The sequence below is a fragment of the Chaetodon trifascialis genome, chromosome 14 (genome assembly GCF_039877785.1).
Source record: "Chaetodon trifascialis isolate fChaTrf1 chromosome 14, fChaTrf1.hap1, whole genome shotgun sequence".
Classification (NCBI taxonomy): Eukaryota; Metazoa; Chordata; class Actinopteri; order Chaetodontiformes; family Chaetodontidae; genus Chaetodon; species Chaetodon trifascialis.
In genome coordinates, this window is record NC_092069.1 from 7889260 (window position 1) to 7915027 (window position 25768).

At 44.0% G+C, this 25768-nt stretch overlaps 3 protein-coding genes across 7 annotated transcripts in view; 2 read left to right on the forward strand and 1 right to left on the reverse strand.

The window, feature by feature from the left end:
• On the forward strand, positions 1-13963 carry LOC139341915 (b(0,+)-type amino acid transporter 1). Its single transcript, XM_070978643.1, has 6 exons — positions 1-696; positions 9940-10073; positions 11852-11981; positions 12075-12199; positions 12318-12405; positions 12522-13963. The coding sequence occupies exons 1-6, from the start codon at positions 1-3 to the stop codon at positions 12750-12752; spliced, it is 1404 nt and encodes a 467-aa protein (XP_070834744.1). The 3' UTR covers positions 12753-13963.
• adprs (ADP-ribosylserine hydrolase) lies at positions 13914-17268 on the reverse strand. The gene is made up of 6 exons (XM_070978644.1): positions 16616-17268; positions 16212-16308; positions 15869-16076; positions 15513-15700; positions 15216-15316; positions 13914-14928 (listed from the first exon to the last, which is right to left on the reverse strand). Exons 1-6 carry the CDS (start codon positions 16800-16802, stop codon positions 14543-14545), a joined length of 1167 nt encoding a protein of 388 aa, XP_070834745.1. The 5' UTR covers positions 16803-17268; the 3' UTR covers positions 13914-14542.
• The window catches only part of LOC139341913 (zinc finger MYM-type protein 4), a 25374-nt gene continuing 16686 nt past the window's right edge, over positions 17081-25768 (forward strand). The window contains exons 1-4 of one of the 5 annotated variants that reach the window (XM_070978636.1): positions 17081-17184; positions 20703-21312; positions 25426-25478; positions 25574-25720. In XM_070978636.1, coding sequence (XP_070834737.1) covers positions 17170-17184; positions 20703-21312; positions 25426-25478; positions 25574-25720 — 825 coding nt within the window. In that variant the 5' untranslated portion in view covers positions 17081-17169. Of the gene's footprint in view, positions 17185-18198; positions 18281-18538; positions 18621-20702; positions 21313-25199; positions 25273-25425; positions 25479-25573; positions 25721-25768 lie in introns of those variants that run through there. The other 4 variants (XM_070978637.1, XM_070978639.1, XM_070978635.1 and 1 more) reach the window with 4 other exon arrangements.

The following is a 25768-nucleotide window of genomic DNA, read 5'->3' on the forward strand; positions in this document are numbered from 1 at the left end:
ATGAAGAGTGACAAACAGGGACTCAATCTGAAGAGGGAAGTGGGCATAGTAGGAGCTGTGTCATTCATTGCTGGCACCATTATTGGATCTGGGATTTTCGTTTCCCCCCAGTTTGTGCTGTCTGCCATCGGCAGCCCCGGGGCCAGCTTTATTGTATGGGCTTGCAGTGGGTTGATCTCCATGCTGGCGGGACTCTGCTATGCTGAAATTGGCACAGTAATACCAGAGTCTGGAGGAGAGTTCATCTACATTCTGCGGACGGCAGGAAAAGTAGTAGCCTTCACGTTTGTCTTCAGCTATATCGTCATCGTGAGACCTGCCAGTGCCACAGGACTTGCTCTGAGTTTTGCTGAATATGTTGTGGCCCCCTTTTACGGCTGCACCCCTCCACAACTGATGGTGAAGTTGGTGGCTGCAGTAGCTATGATGGTGCTGGCTATCATCAACTGTCTGAGCGTCCGCTTGACCACCGCCATCCAGGTGGTTTCCATGGTGGTCAAAATGCTGGCACTGGCAGTGATTGTACTGGGAGGTGTTGTGATGCTTTTCCAGGGACACACTGAGAACTTTGAGAACTCCTTTGAGGGAACAAATGTTGGTGTCAGCTCAATCGGCATTGCTTTCTATCAGGGCTTGTGGTCCTATGATGGCTGGAACACTTTGAATTATGTAACTGAGGAGCTGAAACATCCAGAGGTAAGTTTCTGTTTTCACAATGAACTTATGGTTTCTTAATTTACTGCACACTTTCAATTGACTATAAATCATTAAAGTGGTGTGATCAAGAAGGTGGAGAGATAGTATACTTGCAATTACGTGCAATTAGCAGTTGAGTCTGAGACCTCCACCTTTAGGTCAGCTGCCACTGCTGTAAGACACTAGAATCATCATATTGTGAAGTCACAAGAATCTTGTCAGAAGAACTGAAAACAGTCATTTACATGTTTGATATATTCTTGTTGCCACTTTTCCTACTCTCTTAATCAGTCACTGTTTTGCCATTTTCCTTGGTTGAATTGCCCGTAAGTCACCAGGGCCTGTGTTCACAAAGCCTCTTAGAGTCCTCTAAGAGAGCTCCGAACTTAGCCTTAAAATTTCTAGCAAGGAATCTTAGCTTAAGAATGATTCAGGAAGCGTCTGAGAGCAACTCTGAGCAAGGACGGTACAGAAACTTTTATCTTAGTGAGGAGGTGTGGTTGACCCCATTGCTAGGTATGACGCATCTTCTAAAAGCTGTGATTGGTTGTTAAAAAGGGGAAAAAGACAAAAAAAAAAGGGGGGGGGGGGGGGGAGAAAGAAAAAAAGGGGGGAGAAAAAAAAAAGAAAAGAAAGAAAGCTCTCCGCGCTCCTAGTAATGAATGGACAGTAAAATCAACCCATCATATAACTTGGACTGCATTAAGAAATGTGTAATCGTGACATTAATTTTATGTCATGATGATGAAACTCAGCAAAATTAAATTAATTGTGACACAGCTTCAAAATGTTTGAACGTACCTCATTCCCATGCAGATTATATTGGTTTGCTTGTTGTTATGTTTACTGTCCATGCTGGTAATTTACTACTTAATGTATTTGATATTAATGGTGGACGCAGACTCAGCTGTCAGCAATTCCTGTGATTGCTGGCGTCCTTATAAAAAGCGGTTTGATTTGGCAGAATGACCAAAACAACGAACGAAATGGATAAAAAGACAACAAGAAAGCCAAGCTGGACACAAGAGCAGTGCCTGCTGTTGGCACAGCTCGTGGATGAAAATAAAACAGTATTAAGAGGGAAAGTGGGTCCCGGAATTACAGCTCAAGGGAAGAGGCAGACTCGGGAGCGCACTGCCCAGCAGATCAATGCGTCGCTCCCTCTCCGTTTACGCACGAGCCAGTGTGAGAAGCGCCGGTACGTGCTGCAATCCCAAGCGAGATCGGAGATTGGTTACGACAGACCCAAGTTGTCACTGCTACACTGTTGCATTTTACCCGTGGCCAGGTATCGCAATGTTGTGAAAACTTTCATCTCAAACCATCGAGCTCTGGCGCGGACCACACAGCAGGACCGAGACCCAGCCGGAGAGGTGGTCTCGGTTCGCTTCCAAACGAACACTGGTGCGGTTCGCATGATATGTGAAAGCGACCGCACTCGGTCCGACCCAGTTCTAAAAATTATATGCCTATTTGGATGCTACAGGCTCCCGTTGCTGCGTTTGTAACTGTATGAAACAAATCAATATAAGCACAACGAGTGCAACACGCTGGATCTCCATAGTTTGTTTTCAGCGGCGCCCCCCTCCGCGTTACCCCGCCCCCGACCTTTTTGTCCAATGACTGAACGATCTTTGCACACATGTGGGTTTGTTGACATATTCTGGGGCTCTTGCGAAAATTCCAATGTGAAAAGGAACCGCACCAAACCAAAAAAGGAGGATTGTATTTTGGTCCGAACCAAAGACAGGGACCAAAGGACTTTCCTGGTCTGAAAAAAAAAAAACAGACTTGTGTATATATTTATATTGTTATATTTATTACCTTTTTAATATCTTCTTTTTAGTAGATGTGTCATGCACCATCCTCACCAAAGCAAATTCCTGGTATGTGTAAAATCGTACTTGGCAATAAAGCTTTTTCTGATTCTGATTCTGAATACGCCCTTAGACACTCTTAAGTCCTCCTCCCTCCTCCTAACAGTTTTTGCACCTTAGTTGCTCTCTTAAGGCCTAAGACACTTTGTGAATAACTGCTTTGTGAATGTGGGCCCTGGTTCTCAGAAGTGTCTCTGGTAGCTCGCTGCAGGGTGACACCTTTTGTCTCAAGACCACAGAAGTGTTCCATTTGTTTCCTCAGGTACTTGTTGCTGATCAGCTTACATATTATTTTTTATTAGTGCAATTCAATCTTTTTGTCTTTACCTAATTGTGGTGGAGGGGTTCATGGGACTTTGTGATCCTGGAAGCAATGTTGCCAGGGTCATTAGCCTCTGGTAGGGGAAACCCAAGGCAGGACAGTACTGGGCAAAGAGCTGGATTAAAAGCAATTCCAAGCGGTCTGTGAATCGGCATCATGAGCACAGAGCAACCCTCCACAGAATAGAGAGAATGAGCTCCCCTAACAAACAAGGCCTTAGAGGAGAGCCTGCCAGCATGTGAATGTGGAATGTGGCTTCTTTGGTGGAGAAAGAGCCAGAGCAAGCACGGCTGGCTGAGCACTGCTGTGTATGGAATTTCCCCAGTAATGAGATGTCAATTGTACTTTACTGTGTCTCATAAAGAGGATGATTCTCCGTGAGTTTCTGGGTAGAGTCCTGGAGATGGCGCTGTCAGAGTAATCCACACCTCTGCTGGGGAGCTAGACACTCTCACAGCCTATTGTGGACCAACCTTTAATGGGGGACTTATACATTTTGTTTTAGTCATGGCTTGGTCAAAGCTAAGAGCATTTTCAAGTATAAGTTAGCACATGTACCTTATACCAGGAGACTTGGTTGATTGGTTGACTATATATTTGTATTATCAGATCTGCAGCAGTATGCCTTGGACACTCCGGTGAGGCAAAGATGTCAACTCATCATCAGTTTGTACTAATATGGATCACTTGGTGGAGGAGGTTGCTAGACAGACCTGGTAAAGCCAAACATGTAGTGTGGGTGAACTCAAGTACTGCAGTTAAGTACACATTTGTGATACTTGTACTTGAGTATTTCCAACTTTATGCTTCTAGCCCACTGTATGAGAGGCAAAAATTGTAATTCTTACATAAATGGCCTGGACTTGCAGAGACAATGCACTGGGGTGTATAACATTCACCCTTAATGAAATTTCTATATGTTTTCACATTGATAACAAGGTTCTAATTTTTTTTTATTGCAGGCTTGAGCTTGATACAGTTGAGCACAAACTGAATAAGAAAAAAAATGAAAGAAAAAGAAATCAATCATAAACACACACATTAATCAAAGAAAAAAGAAATTACACGCATATGCACACTCTTTCTAACACACAATGTATTCCATACAAATCATTCTTTGGGTACATCCAGAGTCTCTTAAATTGCATCCACATTTCCCTCACTTGAGTCCTTTCCTTGCATCCTTGCTTTGTTTTGTACCTTTTCGTCTCCTCCGTCCTCCTGCCTATGACCTGGAAATTAATCTCAGAGCGCCATCTTGAACAATGTCTCAATTCCTATAATGCGTCTCGAGGGATACTTTTTTAAATTAAGAACAAAAGCGAATCCAATACATAAAGGACGCACAAAGACACATAAAATGCATCATCATCGTCAACACAAGGCCTGGGGATACAGGAAAAGAGGGAGGCAAATAACCGAGGGCAACAAGAGTCTTCATCCAAAAGTCTAACTCACAGCACCACCTTCAGTCAAAGATGCATCACTGTCAGTCTTGACAGGTCACAAAGGTTGCATATAGCACAGTTGTAATAGCTATAGTTCTTTCAGGATTTTCTGGCATCCACATATTCATTGAGTTCATTCTTAAAAACAGGAAAGAATGGTTTAGAACCATTGCAGTTGCATTTGTGGATGTGGTATTTACCAAGTAAAAATAGTAATAAAACATATTCCTTCATTTTCCATATTAAAATCAAATATACCAAAGAAAACATCCTTAAAACAAAAAGAAAAATCTGCATGAAATGTGTCTGGATGAACTCAAAATGTGACACATTTTCATCTGAGCTTTCATAAAACGAGCAGTCAGAGTTAATGATCAGTGTAGATCTCTTCAGGAAAGACTTTGCTGGGTAGAACCTGTGAAGTAATTTAAACCTAACTTCTCTCACTTTATTACTCAGGAAATACTTGAGTGGCATGGACCAAACTTTTCTCCATTTTGCCATTCCGGAATGGCATTATGTACGTAATTGTGGCAATATCTTATTTGGAATAAAACCCTAATTATTCTGTTCTGCTAAAAGCACAAACCACTCACAGCAGTATCAGATCCCTTGGAGAGATCACTAAACTTTCCAATCTCACATTCTAAGAGCTACAGATTCCTCCTATAAGCTGACTGAGTTTCTGCTTTGTTCTGAAATGTTTTGATCATTTCATTGGCTTGTTGTCTAACGTTTTTGTAATTAAGAAGGGAAACCTGGGGTGTGAAAAATGGGCAAGATTACTGAGATATAAACTGCTTTATGAGTTGAGTTAAAGGAGTATTACTGATATCAGCTCAAATTTTATTACTTGTCAGGCACCTGGATAGTAACCAGTCAGTTCTCAATTGTCTTGAGCAGTCCCTATTGCATTTTGAGGGATATGTCTCACGTCTCTTATTTGATATGTCCTCAATCCTACAAGGACATTCAAACAAGAAAATTGATATGCACCCATAGAGTGAGTAGGGAATAGGAATGTGATGTCATCAACAGCAAGTCGGCCATTTTCAGAGGATAACCACCATTACCCATCTGTCATCACCACCCATCTAGTTCGGTATTCTCTGAAGATTTCTCTCTACCATTGCGTTACAGATGGGGGGTTTTAGATTTCCATTTTTCATAAAATAAGACCGAAGGGTGTGGTTCAGTTACTGTGGTATAACAGTGCTCAGTCTGCACAAGAAATGTTATGGTAAAGTCTTCTGTTCTAGAGGACAAATGCTGATTCTGTCCTGTTCACAGACTGGCAGACCAGCTCTTTTCCTTGCAACTATAGTGGAGAGGTTGTAGAAATTTGCCCATTCAGTCTCCATGTGTTTTGTAGATTTGGAGATGTCTTACAATTGTGTCCTTTGGGGTTTCTTGAGGGGGTCTCTGTAGGAGTGGGAATGCCAGGGGCATTGCTACATTCCCTTTGGTCTTTGTACAACTGGAGTGATGGATATACCACCATCAAACCCAAAAGATTATTCAAATGGCTTCAAAAGATGGTTATTTGAGGATGGTCAATAACTTAAAGCAAACTTGGGAAAATCTTAGCAAAAGATGTTGCTTTATTGTATGGGCTTGCAGTGGGTTGATCTCCATGCTGGTGGGACTCTGCTATGCTGAAATTGGCACAGTAATACCAGAGTCTGGAGGAGAGTTCATCTACATTCTGCGGACGGCAGGAAAAGTAGTAGCCTTCACGTTTGTCTTCAGCTATATCGTCATCGTGAGACCTGCCAGTGCCACAGGACTTGCTCTGAGTTTTGCTGAATATGTTGTGGCCCCCTTTTACGGCTGCACCCCTCCACAACTGATGGTGAAGTTGGTGGCTGCAGTAGCTATGATGGTGCTGGCTATCATCAACTGTCTGAGCGTCCGCTTGACCACCGCCATCCAGGTGGTTTCCATGGTGGTCAAAATGCTGGCACTGGCAGTGATTGTACTGGGAGGTGTTGTGATGCTTTTCCAGGGACACACTGAGAACTTTGAGAACTCCTTTGAGGGAACAAATGTTGGTGTCAGCTCAATCGGCATTGCTTTCTATCAGGGCTTGTGGTCCTATGATGGCTGGAACACTTTGAATTATGTAACTGAGGAGCTGAAACATCCAGAAGTAAGTTTCTGTTTTCACAATGAACTTATGGTTTCTTAATTTACTGCACACTTTCAATTGACTATAAATCATTAAAGTGGTGTGATCAAGAAGGTGGAGAGATAGTATACTTGCAATTACGTGCAATTAGCAGTTGAGTCTGAGACCTCCACCTTTAGGTCAGCTGCCACTGCTGTAAGACACTAGAATCATCATATTGTGAAGTCACAAGAATCTTGTCAGAAGAACTGAAAACAGTCATTTACATGTTTGATATATTCTTGTTGCCACTTTTCCTCCTCTCTTAATCAGTCACTGTTTTGCCATTTTCCTTGGTTGAATTGCCCGTAAGTCACCAGGGCCTGTGTTCACAAAGCCTCTTAGAGTCCTCTAAGAGAGCTCCGAACTTAGCCTTAAAATTTCTAGCAAGGAATCTTAGCTTAAGAATGATTCAGGAAGCGTCTGAGAGCAACTCTGAGCAAGGACGGTACAGAAACTTTTATCTTAGTGAGGAGGTGTGGTTGACCCCATTGCTAGGTATGACGCATCTTCTAAAAGCTGTGATTGGTTGTTAAAAAGGGGAAAAAGACAAAAAAAAGGGGGGGGGGGAGAAAGAAAAAAAGGAGGGAGAAAAAAAAAGAAAAGAAAGAAAGCTCTCCGTGCAATGGTCTTTTAAGGCACCTGGCAGTAAGCTGTTTATCTATCACCAATTGTAGAGGATAAACATCCACTGTAGGTGCCTTTGATGAGACAGTCATGGTCAAACAATGAAGAGTGACAAACAGGGACTCAATCTGAAGAGGGAAGTGGGCATAGTAGGAGCTGTGTCATTCATTGCTGGCACCATTATTGGATCTGGGATTTTCGTTTCCCCCCAGCTTGTGCTGTCTGCCATCGGCAGCCCCGGGGCCAGCTTTATTGTATGGGCTTGCAGTGGGTTGATCTCCATGCTGGCGGGACTCTGCTATGCTGAAATTGGCACAGTAATACCAGAGTCTGGAGGAGTCTTATGTCAGCCTGTAAGACACCAGAATTGGAATATCCAGATATGCAAAAGGATTACATGACAAGTTAAAATGTAATCTTAGAATCAAGAACTGGATTTCCTCTATAAAAATGTATGACTGCAGTAGAGTTCATATCCAATTCCATTAACCTACATTGGTACAGCTGTCACTGCTTTGAGTCCAGTTATTGTTTTGCCAAACAATCTGATATGCGTATAAGTGCAGTCTGCAAGTGTGTGCCTTCTTTATCTGTGTGTGTCCTCTGTAAGGCTGTATCTTCATCTCACTCATTCTAACGTGCTGCATATGGCTGTCGCGGACAAAGAACCTCAAGCCCTGAAAATGAAGCAGGAAATTGGGTTGATTGGCGGTGTAGCACTTATTTCAGGAACTATGATCGGATCTGGCATATTCATGTCCCCACAGTTTGTTCTGGCCTACGTGGGAAGCCCTGGAGCAAGTCTGTTGATCTGGGCTCTCTCAGGAGTTGTAGTTATGTTCGCGGCGCTGTCCTTCGCTGAGCTTGGGACAATCATTCCTGAATCTGGGGGTGACTTCATCTACATACTGAGGATTTATGGCTCGTGTCCTGCTTTCTTTGCAGCGTTCACTTACATCCTGGTTGTGAAGCCGTTCAGCATGGCTGCAGGGGCAATTAGCATCGCAGAGTATGTGACAGCACCGTTTTACACGGACTGCCAACCTCCTCAGCTGATAGTGAAGTTTGCTGCAGTTGCGGCTTTGTTGCTTGTTGCCATAGCCAACATCTTGAATGTCCGGATTGCCATCAAAATTCAAGTGTTTTGCTTGGTGGCCAAGGTGCTGGCGTTGACATTAATCATAATTGGAGGGATAGTGGAGCTTACACGGAACAACAGTGTCATTGTGGAAAATTTGAAAGTTGACAATGCATTTAAAGGCACTCAGTTCTCTTTGAGCACTCTGGGAATGGCTTTTTATCAAGGACTCTGGCCTTATGCTGGCTGGTCCAACTTGAACTACGTCACAGAGGAGCTAAAAAGACCAGAGGTGAAAATGCATTTATATTATGTGTTATTCTGTATTATATAGATGATGCCTTGTTCAAGATTTTGCAGGGCTTTTAATGTTTATTTCATTGCAGATTCCTGAAAAGCCATGATCATGTTTCATGTTTTCATAGAGTCAGTCATTTAATGTTTGCACATGGATCCAGGTGCTGTGTGGGGAATGGATGTGTTGGGGGTCTAGGGTGGGAATGTGTGTGTTTTTTTGTGTTTCACTGCTATGTATGAAAGGTGCTAAAGTCTGATTGATTGATTAATTGATATTTCAAAGCCCTTTCACCAATGTATTGACTGTATGCCTGTTCAGAGCTTGAGTTAAAATGCTTAAAAGCTTCTGTATAGACCAGTAATCAAACTGTCATATGTGTCGGTGCTAAGTTGCACAAAGACACTCAAGGTGTGGTTTTTGCTGTAGTTGTGCTGTTATCTAGCTGTGACGAAGGTGGGTGCCTGCCAGTGTTGTTATTATGTGTGTGTGTGTGCAGTGAATGTAAAAAGTGAAAACATAGCATCAAGCAGCAAATCACAGAATGTTTTTTGTTGGAAAAAGCAGGTGATTTTCAGGCACAGCTGGCTTTTCTACGTAGTTACAAGTTAAGCCGTCACTGATTTGTTATTCAATGACTGTAGACGTTCATGGGTCAGTAAATTTGATCCACTTGTCAAGAGTTGAGCAGAAGAGATTTTATTACTAAGATCTTTCCTCACAGAGATGCAAATGCTTTTAACTTATGCATTAGTGTATGTCTGTTTAGTAGTGTGTGATGGCAATTTGAACTTTGTAGTGGGAACTTTAGCCTTCAAAAGAAATGTGTGTCAAGTTACTGTCAAAGGCTAAACCTTTTGCAAGATAACACTTGCTGTTCAAACAGATCAAAGAGGTTTATCAGCTACAGCTGAAAGCTCGAAGCATTGTGGAGAAGACATTTCAGTCATTTTTGTTGTTGTTTTGTGAATTTAATCTCCGACTTTATGAAACATTCTTTTACTTCTAGATTTTGTCATTGAGGGTTTGAAGGGTAGTGCTTTTTTACACAGGTAGGGCAACTCCAGGAACTCCAGTAAATGAATGTGAATAAAATATTCGCTTCATCTTGAATATTTCATTTTGAGCTTGGAAGATGTTTTACTCTTTGAATAAATCATTGGCATACTGAAGTAAGCACTGTGTTAGTCAGCCCAACCGCTTTGTTAAGTTGCACATACTGCGTGAAGAGTCGATGCACAGGTGCTTTCCAGCTTCAGTGGGAAATGTTTGTGCAAATTGTGGGCTTGACTTTACAAAGATTTTGCCGGGGAAAGCATAGAGACAGTGTCATTGTCAGTGCGTGCGTGTCACTCTGTGAGCATAGTTCAGCTCCTGATGTTAACATATTGACCAGAACATAAGAATGATGTTGCCTTTTTTCCTCCAGGTGAATCTTCCCAGGGCGATTGTCATCGCCATTTCTACGGTGACTGGCTTATATCTGCTGGTGAATGTGAGCTACCTGACAGTGTTGACACCGAGAGAGCTCATGTCCTCTAGCGCAGTAGCAGTCACCTGGGGGTAAGACAGCGCCTGATGTAGATGTCACAGATTCATGTAGACAGGTGCAGACAGTTTGAAGAGGTGTTAAAAGACCGCTCCACCTCTATGACATTGTGGAAAAAAACAAACTGATGAAGCAGATCCAGTGATCTTTTATTCTATGTGTAGAATATTTGTTGAATATTTAGGACTGGTATGCTCTGGTTTACGGATTTAATTCAACTCAATGGTGTGTCGGTTAGGACAGATGAGCACATTCAGGAGGTTCCACTTGAATCTTTTATTATGAGGTTGTTTGATCTGGTTTCATCTGACAACAAAGGAATGGGATAAAGAATAATAACTAGGCATAATTCCTAATTCCATAATTAATTTACACAATTATTACAAAAGGTCATTTAACATCAAATATAAACACCATAAACCATCCATCCATCCATCCATTATCTATACCGCCTATCCCTTTCGGGGTTGCGGGGGGCTGGAGCCTATCCCAGCTACAATGGGCGAGAGGCGGGGTACACCCTGAACCGGTCGCCAGCCGATTGCAGGGCCACATGAAAGGACAAACAAACATTCACACTCACACCTACGGACAATTTAGAGTCATCAATTAACCTAATGAGCATGTTTTTGGTCTGTGGGAGGAAGCCGGAGTACCCGGAGAGAACCCACGCGTGCACGGGAAGAACATGCAAACTTCACACAGAAAGGCCCCGCCTGACCCGGGGATCGAACTGGCAACCTTCTTGCTGTGAGGCACCCGCACTACCTGCTGCGCCACCGTGCAGCCCCCACCATAAACCTAATAATCAAAAAATAAACATCACAGAAAACTGAATTATAATCAACTAAGGTCATTTAAATGCATTCAAATCAAAGCAACTCACATGTCATTTACTCAGTCAAACATCTCAAAGGAAGGCTGAGGCATCTACATGCTCCTTTGTTCTCAAGAGGGAAAAGGATGTCTGCATGTGGCCTGGCTGTTATATAGTCTCTGGGCTCCACCCATCCAGAAAGGGGAAGGCAGGTAGGGGTGATTGAGGATTTCCAATTCAGGTAGAGGGAAACAGGTAGAGAGAGAGTGCTCGGGGGGATTTTCCACACTATGCATTCTTCTTCTTTATCAAAACCTGGTGCCTACATTACCCACAATATAACTCCTCCTACACCTACAGTTCGGTGTCAGAGTCAGGTGTGTTACAGTATGTTAGTTGTGTGTAATGTAGCTTGGGGACTCTAGCCTCAAGCAGAGATGATGAGCAGGGTTGCAGAGTTCTGATAAGCCCTCTTCTCTGCAACTCCACAGACCCAAATTTTGTTCATTTTCAAATGTTTAGTCTCCCACCCCAATCGATGATGGCAGGAAATTTATTTGGCTTCACACAGCTCCGTCTGGAGCCACAAAAAGCTTCATTCACCTTCCGTCACACATGCAGAAGCATTCCCCAAGACCTGTGAACAGACTTTGAAGTACAGAATCGATGGGGTTCCCTTTTGATCTGATAAGACCTTTTAATTACCTCAGTCATCAGCCAGGAGGAGAAGCACGTCCAGAGAGCTTATTATGTATTTATTTTAAAATCTGAAGCATATACTTGACATGAACACTGGTAAAGGTCAGATAATGAGGTCAGATCTTAGGAATCAGGAACAACCTTTTGAAAGGTAAAGAAAAATCAGGATAATGTATCCAAGCCCCTTGATATACTTTCTACCTTTAGCAGGTGACTTTTGAAAGCTGGAAATGATGCTGTTGCAGCTTTTCTGAGAACTTCAACCTTGATCCACAGGAATAAGGTGTTAGGGAACTGGGGCTGGATCATGTCTGTGGCTGCAGCATTGTCTGCTTTTGGTTCACTGAACGGGACGTTCTTCAGTGGTGGCCGCGTGTGCTTTGTTGCTGCCAGGGAAGGCCAGTTGGTGAGAATCTCTCTAGCTTATCAACATGTGTTGGATTGTTCAGTATAAGATGTTGACACAGAGTTTCACCCATACTTGTGTTTCATTTTATAGCCAGATATTCTGGCCATGGCTCATGTCCACAGACTGACTCCAGCTCCAGCCCTGATCTTCACCACTTTCATCTCTCTGCTGGTGCTGATCCCTGGAGACTTCCAGAGTATTGTCAATTACTTCAGGTGAAAGCCATGTCTGCTTTACATGTATTTAATACTGATATTCCTTCTTTATTACTTTGATAAAGGATGTGCAACTAGTTTGTATTTGTCTGATATACCTTTTCATCGCTGTTGTCAGTTTTACTGCCTGGTTTTTCTACGCTGTCACCCTGTGTGGACTTCTCTACCTCAAGATCAAGAAGCCAGAGCTCCCCAGGCCATACAGGGTCAGTGTCACACACATATTTCACTCAAAACACCATCATCATAAACACACATTTGTCTTTTCTTTTCTTTTCTTTTTTTTTTTTTTGCCTGAGCACATCTCTACCTCTCTCCACAGGTCCCCATTATAATTCCAATACTGGTCATAATTGTGGCAATATTCCTTGTGTTGGCACCCATCATAGACAAACCTCAGATCGAATACCTCTATGTGACTTTATTTATCTTAAGTGGAGCTATACTCTACATACCCTTCATCCATTACAAGCTCTGCACAGGACTGCTGACCAAGTTAACAGTGTTCCTGCAGCTGTTCCTGGAGGTTGCCCCAGCAGACAAAAACCTGTGATCTGGGAGTTTCTATGGTATAATTGCTTGTGCTTTTATAACTACACCTAATTTTGCAATGATACTCATGATGTATTGCAGTTTACAGTCAATTAGTGTCACCTCCCATTTCTTTCTGCTGCTGTTCATACACAGATACAACATTTGTAGGAAGGCACAGGTAACCATGATGTGCCTGTAAAAAGGTGCTTAAGATTTAGTTAGTTGGATGTTCAATTCTAGCAGTCTGATGTATATGGTTCTTTTGCACAAGTGCATTTAGTACTGCTTTATTTCCTGATATTCTTACTGAAATTGCAGAGCACATGTGGAAATAAAGATAATTCAGAAGTAAATCCAGCAAGTAAGTGTCTAAATAGAGTATGCAGTTAAAGATCTGACAATTCATGTTGTGGATTTTATTTTATTATAAATGTTCATTTGCAAAAGTTTCTAGTCTTAAGATATGTAAAAATATACTTTGAAGAAATTTTGCAACTAGAAAAACAATTTTCCAATTTAATGACATGCTTCTGAATGATAAGACAGATTGATTCGGGGTGAGGAAGAAGAGTCGCTGTATCATCAACAGTGACTGAAAAAGCTAAATGCTGCTGTAAGCTTTTTTTTTCTGTCTGCACCCTGTTTAACTTCTCTAAAGCTGTGGAGGTGTAAATATGTGTTACAGAACTGTTTGTGACTTGTGATTTTAATAAAATGATGCATCAACAACTGTGGCTTTGGAAAACTGCATGAACGGAACACAAAGTTAAACTCTCAGCGATTTGTGGATGGATTGCCAGGAAATTTTTTGGCAACGTTTATGTCTCTCTCACAATGAATTGTAATCATTTTGGGGATGAATTTGTTTCTTATCTACAGCACCAACAACCTCAGCTGTACTTAATGCTGATTAGCAAACGTTAGCATGCTAACACACTAAAACTAAGATGGTGAACATTGTAAACATTACACCATTACATGCTAAACATTCACTTGTTAGCATGTTGACCTTAGCATATAGCTCATTGCAACACTGACTACAGCTTCACTGAGCCACTAGCATGACTGGAGACGTCTTGTTCTGTCAGTTAGGAGTTCAATGGAGCTGAGCGCCCTGAAACAAATTTGCTTAATGAGTTTTAAATTCAAAATAACCACTCATACAGATTATGAGTGCATTTTAAAAAAAATTTATTAAATAAAATGTTATCCACCAAAAGGATAAAACAAGACATGGCCAACTTATAGTGCAACTTTCACATGACAAAAGATTGTTCAACACCAGACAGGAAAGAGGAAGGAAGGAAGGAAGGAAGGAAGGAAGGAAGGAAGGAAGGAAGGAAGAGGTGTGTGTGTGTGCGTGTGTGTGCGTGTGTGTGTGTGTGTGTGTGTGTGTGTGTGTGTGTGTGCGATGTATGCATACACAGACTGATTATCTGTATGACGTATCATACTGTCAATCTCGTCTGTGTGGTGACAATTATGTTTGTGTTTGTTAAGCTTCATTATTCTGTGGCCTAACAAACAGCTTCTTTTCTTTTTTTTTTTTTAAGTAAATTTGCCCATTAAAAAAAGAGCGCTAAGCGCAGGGTTCTCAACATGTGCTGATCCAAAGAAAACGAGCCATTCGGACAGGTAAAATAATGTTGCGATAATGATAATATTGAAATAACTTGCACTTAACCACAGGTTTCCAATTAACCAACACAGTCTGAAAACAAACGTTTTTTTAATATATGTGTAATTTGTGTGTGTGTGTCTGTGTGTGTGTGTGCTCAAGAGTCCTTTTGTCAAACTCCAGTTGAAGAGTCATTCAGCTCCAGTTTTCTTCTCTGTGCCGTTAGAAGCATTCGACTGGCTTTCAGCTGCGTCTCCACAGCTCTTCTCCCCAGTCCCGCCTCCTTGTGATGACTGGTGGTACAGCATGTGAAGTCGCTCTGCATTCATGTCTGCATCCTCCGCCCCCTCACAGCACTTGATCCACGACTGAGGGATAGCCTCGATGCCATAGTGGGCCCCAGCGATGGCCCCTGCCATGCAGGCTATGGTGTCCGTGTCCCCTCCCAGGGCCAGGCTGTACGCTATTGTCCTCTCCAGGCCGCCGTAGTTCTCTGGAAGGCATTCCCGTGGCTGCAGACAGTGGAGGACGCAGAATATGGCAGTGGGGACCGAGTGGAGTGCTGCAATGCCGTTACCTGGAAGGAAAGACGGGAAATGTTGAGTGATAAGGAAAGAAGTCAGATTAGAATATGAGCTGCTCGCAATGCAAAAATATTACATAAATACAGCCCTCCGAAGAGAATAAAATCTTACTTGACAGACTGATCAGTGATAAAATTGGCATTGGTCGTGGCATGAGATAGTACCAATAAAAACAGAACACACATAAAAACACTGGTGCTGAAAGCAGTCAATGGAGGGACAGAAAAGGACCTGAAGGACAAGTCAAAATAAAGTCAGAGCTCAAACTACTGATACTGACCCAGTTCAGAAATGACCTCCTCTATGCTGACCTTACTCCTGTCCATCAGGTCTCTCACTCTGTGGAGGCGCTCACAGAATGGCTTCTCTGCCTCTTTTAGGCTGGACAGAAACAACATGTTAAAAGAAGACTGACAACAAAAAAACACTAAAGACAAAAAAGCCTAAATTGGACATTACATATTTATAAATCCTTCCTTTTTTCCTGACAATGAACCCCAAACGTCAGATCACATTTCTCACCTCCTCAGACATTCATGACCAGTGCTACAGCCGCCTTTATTCATCTGGTACTCACATTCTGGCATCATTGCGTGTCACCTCATTGCCCTCCACTTCCTCCATCTCTGTGATTAGCCTGCTGACGAACTGCTGAGGCAGGTCTAGCGCCCCCTGCAGGGAGAGGTGCACAGCTAATGCCTGCAGCACAGCCCCATTATAACCCAGAGAGCAGGAGTGGGTCAGCATGGCTCCCAGATGCGCAAACTGGAGATAGGGGAAAAAAAAAAGAAAAGAAGTACAAATAGTACATTTCAGCTAAACATGCAACAGAATTCCTGAAGTTTTAGACATGGCAATTCATAAAATGCATACAGCTTCCACATGTATGATACAATGGGTGTGGGTTTTGCCCAAAGGATGCCCACTGCTCACCCTTCTAACATCAGCTACATCAGGGAAAGCCAGAGCGAAGGGGGCCGCTCTCATGGCCCCCCCATTCCCAAAGGAGCCTCGACCATTGAACTGGTCCCTGGCTGGCTGGTACACATCACTGAGCTGAGGGGAGGACAGCTTCTTCAATACCTGGATCACTCCAGAACCATAACCACGGCCTGGGGATGCACTGTACTCCTTAGCAAACCTAGAGAGGTGAGACACCATTGCTTCAGTTTGTGTGTATGTGTGTGTGTGTAAGTGCTACATTCAGTCTATTTCACAAGCACCATAATACAGCCAAACTGTGCATAGAAGCCATCAGCAGTGTGCATCCATGTACCTGCGAGCCATGTCCTGCTCATCAAAGCCAGCACGGGTGAGCAGAGACTGGACCACACAACGTGCCATAGCCGTGTCGTCACTGTACTCCAGGATTCCTAACACACACAAGAGGGCCCAAATATAAACACTGCATGGTGGACAAAAACACCCTGCATCACATCACGTGTATTTCTGCACTCTTACCAAATGTTGGTAACGCCCAATGTAGCTGTAACGATCCATTTATTGCCCCTGTTTCAAATCAGGGATCTGAGTAATGGCAGCCTGGTGCAGCTCTAGCCTACGTTACAACTGATTTCAGATGCTCCTCTGCAGCACAGTTCGGCGTGTATGACAGTATGGTGAAGGTTAGTGAAGTCAAAGAGCCACTCTGTAATGTTTCATTCCCACCCTCTCACTCACCATTCCCTTTAGTCTCGTCGTCCAGGCTGTTCAGGTGTTGCAACACACTCTCCATGGGCACCTCCTCCGCTCCTTCAAACTCTCCGCCGACACAGTCTCCCAGCACAGCCGCGACCAGCGCGCCCCGAAACCGGGACAAAGACGCCGGGCCCCCCGCTGCCACCGCTCTCGCTGCCGTCATTGCCATTCATCCGCCGGTGAAGACACTTCGACCTACACCGAGAAGACACTCGCTGGTCCGTTGACCAGACTGTCAGACAGGAAGTGGGTTCAACGCCAGTCACAACAACAAAAACAAACGTCGACTGGAGCCCCTCTCTCGACTGCTTCCTGGGACCGTCTGGATGCCTGTTTGACCTCGACGAAAGCTGCGGGTTGGCGCGCATAGAAATACACGTTCATAGACAGGGTTCTCGCGGAAAGACAGGCTGCAGTCCGCTGCGGTTTATCTCTCTCTACACAAGAACATTCACTAAATACCGACGTGGATACAATAAACGCGACGCAACTTTATGAAAAAGGTCATTGTCGGTGCCTAGATGTTAACATGTTAAATGGAACCTCAGCAGGTACGTTGTTTGTCCATTTTCTACTGTTTTTACCGCTGCGCCCTCTCCTCTTGTAGCGTGCGCACGACTGTGGCTTTGGCACTTACCATGTTTTACGGTAGAGCCATACATTTGGTAAGATCGCCCCCTACTGGACAGGAGCTCTAACGCTGTGACTGCTGGATGAAATGTATTCCTCACCGAGTTAGTAGCAATTGATCACATAGATAAAGGATGTGGAGTAATGAAACTCAGGGCAAAGTACAGGGCGGTGTCCTGTCTATTTGTGGTGTTGACAGTATTCTTAATTAATTATGCCTCGTGCAATTTGTCTAGTTAGTGCACAGAACAAATAGACCACAAGTGGCAGCTTGTTGACTGATGAACAGTAAATTAATAAACGTAATTGCGGGAATTTTTTTATCCCTTCCAGTAAAAATGACTTCCAAAATGTCTCTGACCCACGACAATTATCTGAAGAGTCAGGTTACATCTACATCCAAATAAAAGTGATTGGGCCTGTTTTGGCATACAATATGAGGGTTTTGACATTATAGGCGCTATTTCACGGGCATCTTTTTGACACAACTTGACATATTACAGTCAGAAATATACTATGCCCCGTGTGCAGCTCATACCCCGATGGGTGGCTTTGCAGAGAGACTTAATTAAATTTCTGTATAGAAATTTTGTTGTTGTTGTTGTTGTTTAGTTCAGTTTTGTGCTATCAATTATGTGTGGCATTAACTAAAACACAAGTTTCCCAGACCGTGGGAAAAGAAAATGGAGGACGTCGATTGAGTTTTCTGTGCGTCAAGCTGAATAAACCACTGTGCAAGACAAGCCGACAAGTCAAGCTGTAATTTCTCTCCTGCCGGCGCTTTACGGTCACGCGGAGCTGGAATTGCCGTAATGACCACAATGTGGCACGGCACGTTTTTCTGCAATTTACAAAGCTGGGGACGAGTTGTACATTTGAGGACTGAGAAAGTAAATTCAAATACTCATTCACAACAGCAAAGTACGCGTGTCCAGCACAATTACAATTTTATCCAAAGACAGCCACCGTCGTTGACAACTACCTACAGTATCAGGAGTAAAAGCCATTCAGAATACGGTAATGCTACATATTGCCCACTAAAGTGTTTCGTGGTCGTCGTCTTTATGCTAAATTGTCGGTTTTCTGTGTAAAATATGTCTTATCATCAGAAACTATATCCAAACACATTAGGGGGTCGTCTTATGTACACAGTCGTTACACCATAAGTTGCTGGTGTCGTCCGGCTAGCTCGTATTTTCCCCTGAGTTCACAGCATCGGTCTTTTTGTTGGTAACTGCTTGCATCCATAAAGCTTGGGGAAAAAAAGAGGTGGGTGGGTGTTTGGAACGAAGCGCGGCGTCTGCAGCATAATTAAAACATGGCGGATTCAGAGGAATTTAGACTGAAGCGATTAAAGGTGAGGAATACACACCTAGAATGTAATTACAGCTGCAATCATGCTGCGAGCTGAACTGATGAGTTGATGTAGCTACATAATGTGGCATTTAACTATTGTGGGCTCGCTTCCGGTCGAGATGTGCATATTTAAGCTAACGTTAGCTGGCTAGCTTATAACACTAGCTTGCTGCTATTCAGCACTGATGCATGCTGCTACGCCAAGCTCATTTTATACACACTGCCAATTTGATAATCAGCAAAAGAGCACATTGGGCACAGTATAACGCAGGTCTTCTTGTGAGCCCTAAAAGCTTTTATGAGTCCAGCTCTGTAAATCTTTGTTGCAGTTGATTGCGGGTCCTCAAAGCCCATGCATTGTGGAGGGCTGCTGCGAACAATGAAAAAGTGGTGATTTTATTCAAGTTAAGTGTTGCGAGTTATTTAAAAGCTCCTTTCACCTGATGGCTATGAACAGTTACAACGAACCACACTGTCTTAATTTATTGGTGGGCGTGTGCGTCTCTAAAAGTTCACTAATACGCCTGAATGCCGTGCACTGCTGAATTTAAATGGAGTTTGCTGGGGCGCCCCCTCCATATGACTGATCGGACAGTATGAGGCTTGTAGCCATTATGACCAATAGGAAGACAGCTATCACTTCAAGTCCTGTATTGCCGGATCCCTTAAACTTTGACATGACCAGGTTATAGTCAGTGAGGCGAGGCTTTTGGTGTAATTGTGGGGGGTGGTGTTCCTCATGTTAGCCCAAACAGTAACTAAGATACAAGCTCGTTATAACAGTATAATTGTAAACACACTAGGAGCCAAACTTATGTCACCAAAGTCAAATATACTGACAGCAGACTGTGGTGATTGTTGAGCCCTTTACTGTCACTGTTGGTTATTATTCTGTAGCTTGTGCTGCTGAAGGAAATGGGCAGAGTTGGCTCTCCAGCCAGTTGTGCCGGGTGCCTATTTACTGTTGGCAGACTGTGTTCAACAGTCATACAGCCAAACCTACAGAGGATGAGGACAGAGCTCCAACATGTGTAGCAGATGGACTGATAAGCATTTTAACATGTGATAGACCAGAAAAGCACAGGTGTATTTCATACAATAAACAGTGGCTGCTTTCCATTTAGGTGCCCTACGTGCAGGGTCATGGGGGTGCGCACGCTGTCTCATTGGCTTGACTTTTAAATAAAGAGCTGTCATTTCTGTTATTTGTTCCAGCTGTGCTTTTCCCTTAACTCGTCTATCAAGGTCTTTGATTGTAACTGCTGATGTAACAAGTAACCATTGACACATGTAACTTTCAGTGCTTATAATAGATGTGAAAAATACTGTTATGAGGAACAAATTGCTATTCCCATGAGCAGCTGAGATCAGAGAGTTTAACACTGTGGCATTGTTGTAAGGTGGAGGTTTGTCTTGCTTTTTCAAACCAGATGGTTCATGAAGTTGTAGTGTAGGAAAATTAGGTTATTAAACCTTTAGGTTTAATGTTTGCACTCATTAATGTAGAAAGGGGCACCTTGATACCATTCAAATTATGAGTTTAGTGCTGTGGGAACATCCAGAGTTGAATCAAACATATCATTTGCATTATCCTGATGTGGTAGAAAAGAAAGCACACAGGCACACAAAACAGTTTGCTACAGGAATGTCTCATTTACAACTTGTCTGTGTTGTCCAGTCCTTGAGACCTGTTAACAGGCAATCCTGGCGGTTTTAATGTCTTTATCTGGTGTGGAGCTGGAAGAAAGGGTCAGCATCTTCATGAAAAAAAATTTAACTCATAGGTAACCCTTTGTAGTTGAAATGTCTTTTCTCCCCAGCTCTCCTGAAGGAATGTGGAGAATGTGGACAAACTGAAATGTACAGAAAAGAAGTGAGAGTACAATATACAGCATGCACGTTGCTGCCTGAATGGCTCAGCGAACCCTCGAACTATGCTTTTTCTAATTTTGCTCCCTTTGATGTTATGAGTAGTTATTAATTTTGACAGTCAGGAATAGAGGATTAGAGTGCATGATTCATTCCAAACGTGACTATTTGCTCCTTAAAATCCCCTTTCAGCTAAGCTTTTTCTCCCCCACAGCATGAGGAGCGCCTGTCCAGAGTGTTTGACGAAGTGATGGGCCTTGGAGATTTTGCTGACTCCTCCAGGGGCTCTGCCACGTCTTCCAGGAGCGGAGGTCCGGACGAGACAAAGGGAGATGACAAAACTTCAGGACAGGAGGAACACCAACAGGTAGAAGAAGAAGATGAGGAAGAGGAAGAAGAAGAAGATAGCAATGGCAGCAGGCAAGAAGAAAAGATGGATGAGGGGATAGGAGAGCCGTCTTTTCCTCGCATTTCCTCCCCATCCTCTGAGCGACACTCATTGTTTACTATGGGAACCAGTGAAGGAGGTGGAGCAGGACAGAGAGGAGGGAGAGGAGGGGCAGCATTCGATGACGCGCTGGACGGTCTGGAAGATGATGAAGACTGGCACTTTGCCCTGCCAATGGGCAGCCTGGAGGAGGAAGCTCATATGGGTGAGGCAAACAGAAAAAGAAGCCAACCTGGAGTGGGCAACAACATAACTCGGGGCGATCCCTTCTCCCATCCGCCCAGGGAGGTGGAGGAGGAGCAAGAGAGGGAAGGGAGCAGTGGGTCTGCTAACACCTCCCACTCCTCCCAGGACCCCACGCCTGAGCACAGCCAAGGTAAGGCCACGTACACGTCAGAATTTAGACAACTGATCACAAGTGTCTGTTCACTGTATTGTATCACAGTGTCCTCATAGGCCCTGACACCAGCGGACAAAAGGAGCATGCCACCACTTTTACACTCCAAACTGATGGTGTGGCATTTGTAAGAAATGGGCATTTAGCTGACACGTTGGCTCTCACGAGCAGCATTGCAGGAATTGTAGGTCCCCATGATTTCCACAATGAATTTGATAATTAAAACAGAATCAACCATAAAATGTGGAATATCGTGGAAACTGGCAAAATGTCGACGCAGTTTATAAAAATCAGGGATTCTTCCACCATCGTAAGCATTTTTCCACAGCGCCTAAGCTGAACAAACAGAAAAACTAGGCTGCAGTATTTCAGTGTCTCACTCTCACACAGAGTCATGTTGAAGAGGTTCTCTGAGCAGGAGGCGGCGCTCGAGCAGGAGCCCATCACTTCAACAAACAACAACCACAACACACGGGTGTGTCGAAGATATCATGCAGATATTCAGAAGCATGAAAACGAAGAACATGGAATTTAGGAAAAATAAAACAGAATCTGGAAGACATTCAAATGGATTTCACTGGACCGTAGAGACGTAGGCTCCAGAACTGTGAGGGTTTGACCGACACTGTACATAAGACTCACACTCTGGATATCTCAGCCTCTGCTGCTTTGATTGTGACCATCTTGTTAGTCTGTCATCTTTATTGAAGTACAATATTGAATAGCTGTGGCCCTTTAAGTCACTGTGGAGACAAATCGCCTGCAGTTTGTGCACTTAGTTGGCACCGTAGGCTGGTGGGGCTTTATTAGCAGCCAAAAGCCAATGGAGTGTGTTGAGTTGGGGATGGAGGCAGTTATTGAGAGAGAGCAGTCTGACATGTTGTGCCTAATAAATCAGTGATTTCACCTACTTTGTGACATTGCTCCTTCTCCTTTTATATGACACCCACTTCACAGGGAAGAGATCACAGGCTGATGACTTCATAGCAAAGCAAAACTTAAAAGGAGCGACTTTTTATTTGACACATTTTGAATTAATATTCTCAGCATATAACTCGACTGTGTGACAAGATTGAGAGTGGCTTCACATGGCAATGGTAGCCTTGTTTGCTTTTTCTCAGCATTTTGTTATGTCTTTGTTAAACAAGTTGTTTGCAGCTTTTAATAGAAGACTTTAGGCAGCACAGGTCTTTAAGGTGGGCTGGGTGTGTCAGAGTTTGGTGTGAGGTGCCCCACTTTCAGTGCCCCTCCTTGGGCTGGATGATGACAAAAGCATGGGAAGTGGATAGTGCTGAGTGGTATGACCAAAAATGTATATCGTGGTCTATTTTACTGTCATCCATCCATCCATTGTCTTCCGCTTATCCGGGGCCGGGTTGCGGGGGGAGCAGTCTGAGCAGGGACGCCCAGACTTCCCTCTCCCCGGACACTTCCTCCAACTCTTCCGGGGGGATCCCGAGGCGTTCCCAGGCCAGCCGAGTGACATAGTCACCCCAGCGTGTCCTGGGTCTTCCCCGGGGCCTCCTCCCGGTGGGACATGCCTGGAACACCTCCCTAGGGAGGTGTCCAGGGGGCATCCGATAGAGATGCCCGAGCCACCTCAGCTGACTCCTCTCGATGCGGAGGAGCAGCGACTACTCTGAGCTCCTCCTGGGTGACAGAGCTCCTCACCCTATCTCTAAGGGAGCACCCCGCCACCCTGCGTAGGAAACTCATTTCAGCCGCTTGTATCCGGGACCTCGTTCTTTCGGTCATGACCCAAAGTTCATGACCATAGGTGAGGGTAGGAACGTAGATTGACCGGTAAATCGAGAGCTTCGCCTTTCGGCTCAGCTCCTTCTTTACCACGACAGACCGATACAGCGACCGCATTACTGCAGCCGCTGCACCGATCCGCCTGTCAATCTCACGTTCCATCCTTCCCTCACTTGTGAACAGGAGCCCAAGGTGGCAGTTCTCCTCCTTGAACTGCCACCTTATCGTGGTGGAGGAGTTTGAGTACCCGAATGATCCTAGAGGCTATGTTGTCCGGGGCTTAATGCCCCTGGTAGGGTCTCCCAAGGCAAACAGGTTCTAGGTGACGGGTCAGACTAAGAGCAGTTCAAGAAGCCCCTATGAAAGAAATCAAAGCAAGGAAGTGTACGTCGCCCGGATTGGCGTCACCGGGGCCCCGCCCTGGAGCCAGGCCTGGGGTTGGGGCTCGCAGGCGAGCGCCTGGTGGCCGGGTCTTTGCCCACGGGACCCGGCCGGGCACAGCCCGAAGGAGCGACGTGGGCCCGCCTTCCCGTAGGCCCACCACCCGCAGGAAGGATCAGAAGGGGCCGGTGCTATGTGGAATGGGTAGCAGTCGTGGGGGCCCCGACGACCCAAACCCTGGACAGCGACTCTGGCTATTTTACTGTCATGATGAGTGAAAATTGTATAATAATTCCACACTAGTATTAATACAAGTTTGCATGGCCCCAGAAAGTGATGCTGTTTACAAAGAAGAGCCACTCATGGTTCCAGTGAAGTGAGGAATCAGAATGCTGCAATGCTCTCAAAGCACAAGGAATGAATAATCTTGGTCTCAAAAGAAAGCTAAAACCTGCAGGATTACTACAGAAGTGTCAGAATCAAGATATGTTACTGCGTCACAGTAAATTCATCTGGAAGATGGTAGAAATTTTTTTTTTATCTCGCCAAAGAAAAACCCCATTATTTAGAGTGAAAACCACCTTTAAATGATGGTATTATTGTAGCCAAATTCATCCAGGAATTAGTAGAGTAATATCTGATGAGTTTTACAGATGTTTTAACACGGGTGTGTCAAGGCGCTCTTTTGGGCGCATCTGGGCAGAGTAGTTGCCTCGTCCAAGCATACGAAGAAACTCCTCTGTTAAACACTTTTTCAGCCTTTCTTCTGCTTGCTATTGTTCTTAGCTCTAATAAAAGGAGGAAATGCAATTAAAACAGTAAAATAACACTTCGGGCTGTTTGGCAGTGTTCTCTGTGGGGGCTCTGCCCATTTATGTGTAAATGACATGGAGCTATGAAAGTAACAGCGCAGTTAGACCAGTCAATATCTCAGCAACCCATTTGAGCAAACCAATTTTGATGTTCGACACCTCTATCGAGCAGTCAGAGTCAAGAGGATCGAGGGGCAGCACCCAAATTCACCATAGAAACACCAGTGAAGATCCAGAAGGAAGTAACCTCAGAGATAGTATATGGCTTGAAGAGCGCTCCCTCCACTCTAGAAACCCCCTCCTCTTTATGTAAACAACCAGGACCACTGCACTCGACCTCAAACTACCACAGGGTCATAGGAGGAGACATTTGCAGTGTTTTTTTTTTTTTGAGCTGGAATATAACTTTTGACCACAAAACAGCAAAGGTAAGACATACTGTATGATTTAGCAAAGTTTTTTCTGCTACTTTTTGGCATCTTCGTAATCAGCAGACTCCCTGCTTTCATAGCAGATGCCCAAAAGTGGACATACGCTATTTTTGTCTTTTTGTTACATGATCATATCATTTCTTGGGGTGTGAATTATGTTTTGTTTGCCTGTCTTTGGCTATGAGGATAGTGACAGAGTTTGTAATCTCGATCCATTGTTTGCTTTTTCTGTCGCAGCAAACAAGTGACATTTGGTTCGATTTTTCTTTAGCTTTCCTCGTGTTACCTACTGATGTGGAGGGCGCCGATCTTAACCTCATACATTCTCGATATTCCAAGACATGCTTGCTGCTAAGGTAGTGGAGCAAATTGCTCCAAAATGGTTGTTTGGTCGACGTCGGATTTTTTGACACGGCTCCTCTTTTTGGCACAAGTTCTTATTCTCATGGTATTCAGTGTGAACCGGTATACCACCCAGCACTAGAAGTGGATAACATTCATTTGTGTCAACAGACCTTGAGCTGATTATTCCAGGATTGTCCCACAGAAATAAAAGCAGGGTAAAAGGCTTTCAGCAGTTTGAAGGGAGCCCTGGAGTTGTTTGTAAAACATGTTCATTGTCCATGAACTCCATGAATATGTGTACTTGTAAACTCTTAAGTGAAGTGTTTCATGTTTTAATTGAACATTTTTCTTTTCTACCTTCCTGTCAGATGGAGGCATCCTGAACCAGACGGAGGAGACAGAAGACAGCCAGCAGGGAGAGGTAGGCATCTGGAAAGACTGTCAAGTACCTGCATCTGAAATCATTTATGAGCCTTCAGCAGGTAATTATGAACACTCTTTATTTTTTTCTTTCAGAGGTCAGAGGCAGCTCCAATGGAGGACAGTAATCCCCGGATGTCTCCTATCAATATTAAAGATGAGCCCATTGATGAGGGTTACGATGCTGCGTTACTGCCCCAGAGCTCCATCAGACAGATCAAAGAGGAGCTGGAGCATCAGGAGGTGGGTGGGGGAGGGGATGTTATCAGTATGTGTACATTTTCATGCTGA

Excerpts from the sequence above, each read along its gene's own strand:
- adprs (XM_070978644.1), bottom strand. The coding sequence starts at position 16,802 with ATGGCAATGACGGCAGCGAGAGCGGTGGCAGCGGGGGGCCCGGCGTCT. Across the intron at positions 16,077-16,211 it reads GAGCAGGACATGGCTCGCAG|GTTTGCTAAGGAGTACAGTG; the intron begins GTACATGGATGC and ends TCACCTCTCTAG. Across the intron at positions 15,701-15,868 it reads ATGTAGCTGATGTTAGAAGG|TTTGCGCATCTGGGAGCCAT; the intron begins GTGAGCAGTGGG and ends CCCTATCTCCAG.
- LOC139341915 (XM_070978643.1), top strand. The coding sequence starts at position 1 with ATGAAGAGTGACAAACAGGGACTCAATCTGAAGAGGGAAGTGGGCATA. Across the intron at positions 697-9,939 it reads AGGAGCTGAAACATCCAGAG|GTGAATCTTCCCAGGGCGAT; the intron begins GTAAGTTTCTGT and ends TTTTTCCTCCAG. Across the intron at positions 12,406-12,521 it reads AGCTCCCCAGGCCATACAGG|GTCCCCATTATAATTCCAAT; the intron begins GTCAGTGTCACA and ends CTCTCTCCACAG.